Source organism: Staurois parvus, unplaced genomic scaffold (genome assembly GCF_062004578.1).
Source record: "Staurois parvus isolate SC_StPar_1 unplaced genomic scaffold, SC_StPar_1.0 ptg001068l, whole genome shotgun sequence".
NCBI classification, from domain to species: Eukaryota; Metazoa; Chordata; class Amphibia; order Anura; family Ranidae; genus Staurois; species Staurois parvus.
This window is the reverse complement of record NW_028318864.1, coordinates 300,836-308,580: the sequence shown is the minus strand read 5'-3', so window position 1 is coordinate 308,580 and position 7,745 is coordinate 300,836. Positions and strand designations below refer to the sequence as shown.

Genomic DNA, 7,745 nt, shown 5'->3' with positions numbered 1-7,745 from the left:
TCACTCAGTAACAATTCTGTGTCTGTCCCTGAGTAACAATTCTGTGTCCCTCAGTAACAATTCTGTGTCCCTCAGTAACAATTCTGTGTCTGTCCCTGAGTAACAATTCTGTGTCTGTCCCTGAGTAACAATTCTGTGTCTGTCCCGAGTAATAATTCTGTGTCCCTCAGTAACAATTATGTGTCCCTCAGTAACAATTCTGTGTCCCTCAGTAACAATTCTGTGTCTGTCCCTGAGTAACAATTCTGTGTCTGTCCCTGAGTAACAATTCTGTGTCTGTCCCTGAGTAACAATTCTGTGTCTGTCCCTGAGTAAAAATTCTGTGTCTGTCCCTGAGTAACAATTCTGTGTCCCTCAGTAACAATTCTGTGTCCCTCAGTAACAATTCTGTGTCCCTAAGTAACGGTTCTGTGGCCCTAAGCAACGGTTCTGTTGCCCTAAGTAACATTTCTGTGTCCCTAAGTAACGGTTCTGTGGCCCTAAGTAACGGTTCTGTGGCCCTAAGTAACGTTTCTGTGGCCCTAAGTAACGGTTCTGTGTCCCTAAGTAATGATTCTGTGGCACTAAGTAACGGTTCTGTGGCCCTAAGTAACGTTTCTGTGGCCCTAAGTAACGTTTCTGTGTCCCTAAGTAACGTTTCTGTGGCCCTAAGTAACGGTTCTGTGTCCCTAAGTAACGATTCTGTGGCCCTAAGTAACGGTTCTGTGGCCCTAAGTAACGTTTCTGTGGCCCTAAGTAACGGTTCTGTGTCCCTAAGTAACGATTCTGTGGCCCTAAGTAACGGTTCTGTGGCCCTAAGTAACGTTTCTGTGGCCCTAAGTAATGGTTCTGTGGCCCTAAGTAACGTTTCTGTGTCCCTAAGTAACGTTTCTGTGGCCCTAAGTAACGTTTCTGTGTCCCTAACTCTCTCCCTCAATACAGCCAGGTCTGCCTCTCTTGAATGACTGGAGGCAAATGGAGAATTCTAAAATGGCCGCAATTTATAGCTCGACCATTACACAGTGCTGGCTGGCTGGCTGCTGATTGGCTAATGCGATCACATGTCATGAAGGAATGCATTATGGGTCAGCGCGCCTTGTCTGCGCGCATTTCCAGAGATCCCCGCTCCGTCGCCGCACATGTCGCCGCCATTTTTGGAAAAATTTCGATTCGCGCATCCGAAGTCTGCTAATTTTCGGATTCGTCGCGAATCGAAATTTTCCTAATATTCGAAACGAATTCCACTTCACCTACTTCGATTCGCTCATCTCTAGATATAAGGAATTATCCTGCCTTTGACTTGGTAACCGCCTTAACTGAGATCCAGAAATGGGAAGATATGGAGGTGAGAACCAACACTTCTGTCAAGGTGGTTGATTAAACAAGTTGTGTAATGGCTGAAAGAGTCCTTAGATCTGGTGAGTGACCTGGAAGTGTCTGAAGGAGTCATTAGATCTTGTAGATTAGCTGGAAGGGATGCCACTTAGGTTCAATCCGTTGAATAGGTTGAATCTGTTTTCCAGCTCTCCTCCATATAACACAAGACTTCAGTCGGTTTGCTCCTCTGACTGTAGTCCACAGCTAAGAGACATCCGAACATTCTCTGCAGACATGTGGGCAGTTTGTTCCATGATGCTGGGGGGTCATCACAATGATTGTTTTGCCAGGCAACAAATCTGCTGAATCTTTTGTCTTTATCTGTGGCCACCTTCCAGGGAAATTTTCCTGTGATCAGGCAGTAGAGGAGCACTCCAAAACTCCATACATCCAGAGTGGAGTCTACAGCCAGTTCTTCCTGTCCAGTGAGTTCACACATCTCAGGGGCCCTGTAGGAGGTGCTGCCAGACTTAGATCTAATCACTGTTCCTTTCATACCAGTAAGGCCAAAGTCAGTGATTTTTACACAATGACACTCCTGGTCAAATACCAAAATGTTTTTACATTTTATGTCCATGTGCACCAGTCCTTTCTCGGCAATAAATTCCAGAGCACTGGAAATCTGCATGGCACATCTTTTAACATTGTCTTCTGGAAGTCCAACCTGGAATATAAAAAAAAAAAGTTATTACCCTGAAATAGAATGATCCAGACAATTGCTAAAATTCGGAATCAGCTGGAATCAGACTTACATTGCGTACAATTATAGAGGACAGGTCACCAACTGGTGCCGCCTCTAGGCCAAATACGAAGTGGTCTTGGGTCTTGAAGGCCATGTCAAAACTCCTGATGATGTTGGGATGAGAAGAAAGGTAGGAGGACAAACTGAACTCTATCAGAAATTGCCTTTTACTTGTTCTTTTCTTTTCCATGATCTTCAACGCCATCTTCTGATCTGTAAATAGGACATGATTAGATTGATATTAAGCACAGCATTTGTGTGCATTTATATTTAAATCATGTTATGGGTATGGAGAGATGTATAAAATTAAAACATCCTGTATAACTGGCACTTACTTGTTTCTTTGTCCTCCACCAGCAGCACTGAACCATGTCCTCCACTTCCAAGTTCCTTTATGAGGTGGAATCTCTCCTGTAAGTCTATCTCCTGTAGACCTTGTGACGATGAGGAGACAAGTCCTTTCAGAAGGATCTTCACATCGTGGGCAGCAGAAGCCATTTTGATCTGGAGAAGACAGAACAGTTTTTAGCCCTTATTCAAATAACACCTAAAATCTCCCAAATAACATGTAAAATATCCTTCTCGTAATACAACCAAACACATCACATAATAAAACATATACTAAAACATTGACTTAAAGTCTTCATTTGTACCAACTATATGTACAGGCTGGTAGGGAATAACATGAAAAATGTGATTGATAGAAAAAGCTCAAATTCAATTCTGATTTTCATAAACACAACTGAGGGCCGATATAAAACTACAACATTACTATATACAGCTCAGTTATATTTGTGTATTGATTGACAAGTGTCATTCTATAATAGTGAGGAAGTAACAAAATATTCCTTATAATAGTACGAATATAATGACTTACCTTAGGAAATGTTGGGATCACTCTTCAATGTATCCTGCAAAGTGTTCCTCTGTTATCAGGCTCCACTGATTTCCAGGTGAGATCTTCAGCTATTCTCCAATGTCACCCTAGATCTGGTGTTGAAGAGGAGTGAAAGAGGGAAGAGAAGGCCACCTTTAAATGGGAGTTTAAATGGGGGGAGGGGGGTGGTTGTAAAGTTGAAGCATTCTGATTGGCTGCCTGGGAATTTACATACGTTGTACAAGTAAGCCAACATTGTGTTTGCCAATTTGCATTTGAACTGATCACTTGTAGACTGTAATCAGAATGTGAGAATGAATACAAAGAAACAAGGAAGACTTGAGGTTCAGGAGTATCAGCGTTTGCTGGGCTATAGATGATCACTTTATATACAGTATTCCATTCTACTGGAATATGAAATGACATTTTTCATTTTGCTGTGGAGCTCCTGGTGAGAAGGTTCGGTGTGTGAAGGTGTACTCAGGTTCTGTGACTTTCCGGCCACAGCAAAATCCTAGAAGGTGGAAAAGACATAAGCAGGAATCTTCTGGTATCGGATTTTTAGATATATTGTTAGTTTAGGATAACTACAAAGTGAATGGTAACATTTATCAAAGCAAAGGATCTTAGTAAGTTTAACCGATTTCCCACCCGCCCTATAGTAGAAATAGTGCTACAGGGCAGCACGTGCGTAAAATCAAATACCACGTCAAAGGGGAGGGGCTCTGACGTCACCGCGTGCAGTCGGCTTTTCTGGCGAGTACAGACACAGTGTGGGTTAACACACTGCTACCTTTTCTTCTTAAAGGCTTGTTTATTTTAATGAAAATGTGAGTGTGATAGACAGAGTTTGGCAATAAAAGGAGTTTTATAAGGATAAAGCACTATCTTCTGTTTTTCTTTGCAATTATATATGTGGAGTTTGCTGGAGTAATTCTGGAGGATTGTTCCCCTGGAGGGGAGAAGGAGGGAAGATTCATCCAACCATCCACACACCCATAGATCCACACAAGATAATGAGGAGAGGAGTGACACCAGGTTAACCAGGAAAACTGAGGTTTGGAGAGATTGTTTGAAGGTGATAAGCAGCCAAGCATGCTTCTTCCTTTTATAGGATAAACTGCGTGATTTGGCCTGTTGAGGCTGGAGACGGAGGTGAGCGCATGATAGAGCTGTATTTATGTCGCAAAAGTTTTTGGAACCTGGAGTGTATTCATCTAATTAGCACAGATTTCTCAAAAAGAAAGAGGACTCTTATGTATCAGTCTCTGGATATACAATGATACATTTACTTCCGTAGTCTAAAGGGATTGTATAAGCACAGTGGACATTTGTTTTTTTCACATTTTGTTTTGTTTTTTTCACACTTTATCTATATTAGATTTTATTTTAGTGTATTTTTTACACGTAATCAATGTGTCTTTGATGATAATAATAGAGGAGCGCAGCGCGATATTTATCTATATATTGGGTGACACTATTGTATGAGTTGGTGTGATGTGTTTGCAAACCTATAATTTTGATTTAATATATGTTTATTGAATATTTTTGGGTTGTGTTTGCAGAGAATTCACTGTATTGGCTCACAGGTGGACAGTTGGTTTTGGATTTTGATTTACACCCAAGGTGTTGGAGCACAGAAATTTACCATAACAACAAGATCTACCCTGAATGGTTTCAGCCTACACCCAACAGACAATACACAGAGGAGGAACTGAAGGCAATGGGGATGGGATTTGGTAATTACAGTAAACAAACAATAATAGAGGTGAACACCCAGACACTCAGCAGAAACAATTGACAATGACAATGGCTACCATTTCCCCCAACAACAATGTTTTGTATTGTATACCAAAAGAACCTAAAAATACTCCATACTCTGGTCCACTGACCACACACAGCTTTATACACTAGAAAGTTTTTACAATGCACAGAGAAAAAAAAATAAAACTATAATTTATCTGCAACATCTGTATTCACTTTATTCATTTTCTACAAAGTTCCACTTTTCCAAAAATGAGGATGTTAAAATGTGTGCATTACCAAACATCCTCCCTGCTACATTTAGCTTTAATTTCATACAAATACAATGCATGTCAATAAAACAAATCACAATAAACTAAAACAAGTTTTTAAAAAATAAAAATATATCAATTCATGATTTTTTTTACCTTAATAATATAATAAACCAAAAAAAATAAAATCAAACAAGCAAAAAAATAAATTTCCTCTTCAGTTTACTATTATCCCTATTAAATTGACCAGCTTCAGTTGGTTCCTCCAAATTCCTTTTCCTGAATATGGCAATCCGGCAATCTAGTAATATAGAAGGTAATTATCAAGCATGTTCTACTATCCAACCTAATGCAGAGTAGCTGGTTATTTCCTGCATTTCCTCCACATTTGGTCTATGATTCCCTATGCCTTGCTCAATAAAGTACTGGAAGTATGGGACACACTGGTGAGGCCACCTCCTTACCTTTACTAGGGCACCATAAAAAAGACTTAATTTCCCTTAGAAGAGAAGAAAATCTGGATTTTACCAACATTAGGGGGTTTATTAACCTTTTCAGTTAAAATAATTTGGCCCCCAATGTGATCTGGACTTGTCACAATGGAGTACTCTCTATTTTTTGTTTGGTGACCTCAAGGTGAACATTTAAAGTAAAGTAGATTGTGGAGACAAAATACAACAAATACAAACCAAACATGACAATAAAGACATACATTTCACCATCTGAAGGAAAGTTCCTTCATCCCCCCAATGAACATATATGTGTATGAGCGCAGTGCTGAGTCTGAGCAGTTCCACATTACTAAAAATGACTAGTGATGAAGCCCCATAGCAGAAAAATGTATTTTGGCCTCAAACTTTATATGTAAATCCTCTGCTTGTAAAAGATTAGTATATATCGTAAGAATCTGCAGAAGATTTTTGAAGCTTTTAGTGATGGAACATCTTTGTTAAAACCTTTAAAGAATAACTTTACTTTCAGGGTCCAATCACAGCTCAGCATTCCAGCCTTTGTCAGTTCATATATATTGTCCACTTTATAGTCTCAGGTGGGTGGAGTTCTATGTTGATTTTAGATTGTATATTTATGATTTATATATGGATGCATGTTTATATTTCATTTATTTAGACAGATATTTTATACATAAACTTTTCTCCATGGATAAATTGGGTCAATGTCATTGTGTTTAGAATGTTGGAGCATTTTAACAAATCACTATATGCCCATTACATAATATATGTTAAAACTGGTTAGAAAACTTAGTTTCAGGCTCAGGTTTCCACCCTCAACACAACAGAACAGAATACACAAACCCCATTCATATGGACCTACCTGCTACACCCTACTGGAGCCCATTCCAAAGTCTGAGCCTGAGATCAGCAAGTCCCCCACCGGCTGCATAGTGTCGTAACTTCTACTATTCTGCAGTTACTCCTCCTGTGCATAGGGTGGTGCTCTTGTGTATCTCCACTTCTGGTTTATGAAATATTATTTAAATGTGTTTTAACTATTACTATTACTACTACTACTTACTACTTCTTACAACTAGTAGTACTAATACATATCTGGAAAACCTTTCTATGATGTTCCGATTTCAGATTTGGATTTTTCTAATTTGTTTTACTGCTGATTAACTTTATATAGAACTAAAAGCTTATATTTCAAACCCTCCGTTGCTATGACAATGTTCTGATGTTCAGATTTAAAAAAAAAATGTCACTGTTTATTAGTTTATAAAATAAATAACCTCTTCTAGCTTACCAGGAGAAATGCCTCACAGATGTGATTGGCAGAGACAGGACAGGACAGGATTTGCCCATACTGCACCCTTGAGATGTTTGATGATTTGGGCTAAACGTCCTGTTTTATATACATCTATATCTAACAGAAAGCACACCTACGCTGAATATTATCTAATGCATTTCATATATTTTGAATGTGTTGTGGTATTTATTATACCCTTCTATTTCTTTCCCTTTTTTTTAATGTTTTCCCCTATTGTTTTTAATTTTATATATGTGATATTTTGCAGTTTTGTAAATTTATGTTGAGCGATTTAATAAAAATATATTGTTAAAAGAATATTAAGACATTTTATACATTATCTCTATAAATATTAGCATCTAAAAACTGTTTCCTTGGTTAATGAAATTATTTCAAATTAGTTTCAGAGTAATTTCCCCGCCCTCATCACACTGGCACAGCATAAACAATCCCCATTCATATGGACCTACCTGCTCCACCCTTCGGGAGCCCATTCCAAAGTCACCAATCATATGTTAATGAGCAGCTTCTCTGTGTTGGCCAATCAGAATCTCATTTAAGATATTCCTTTATCTCCCCACATATATACCAGACCTCCAGTTCTTACTTTCAGTGACTCTCATTTTGCTTGTAGCAAAAGTGATTCATTTCCTCCATTGACTGCTTCCCGCCAGAATTGCTTTTCAGAAGACCACATAGATTTCCTCCGTGAAGACCGACTTGGAGACCATCTATACCTTCATTTTCCAAAGTAAGTCATATAGAACTTCATAGTTTTATAATTCTCAGTTTTATCCTTTTCTAGGGTTTTTTCTACTATTAGAAGATGTACTTAGCAGAAAGTTAGATAGTAAAACTGTTTAATGTTCTCTATTTTTCACACTTACCTGTTATTTATTGTCACACAAATAGGCCTTTTATTTTAGAGATTTATATATTGATTAAATCTCCACATTATCTTGCAGTTATTTATTTTTAAAATATATTCAGA

At 38.4% G+C, this 7,745-nt stretch overlaps 1 protein-coding gene across 1 annotated transcript; it reads right to left on the bottom strand.

Moving 5' to 3' along the window:
- Positions 1-1,468: 1,468 nt before the first annotated feature.
- LOC149440576 (serine/threonine-protein kinase SBK1-like) lies at positions 1,469-7,266 on the bottom strand. The gene is made up of 4 exons (XM_089658436.1): positions 7,225-7,266; positions 2,434-2,602; positions 2,109-2,311; positions 1,469-2,020 (listed from the first exon to the last, which is right to left on the bottom strand). Exons 1-4 carry the CDS (start codon positions 7,264-7,266, stop codon positions 1,469-1,471), a joined length of 966 nt encoding a protein of 321 aa, XP_089514562.1.
- Positions 7,267-7,745: the final 479 nt, after the last annotated feature.

Excerpts from the sequence above, each read along its gene's own strand:
- LOC149440576 (XM_089658436.1), bottom strand. The coding sequence starts at position 7,266 with ATGATTGGTGACTTTGGAATGGGCTCCCGAAGGGTGGAGCAG. Across the intron at positions 2,312-2,433 it reads GGTGGAGGACAAAGAAACAA|ATCAGAAGATGGCGTTGAAG; the intron begins GTAAGTGCCAGT and ends TCCTATTTACAG. Across the intron at positions 2,021-2,108 it reads CCTCTATAATTGTACGCAAT|GTTGGACTTCCAGAAGACAA; the intron begins GTAAGTCTGATT and ends TTTATATTCCAG.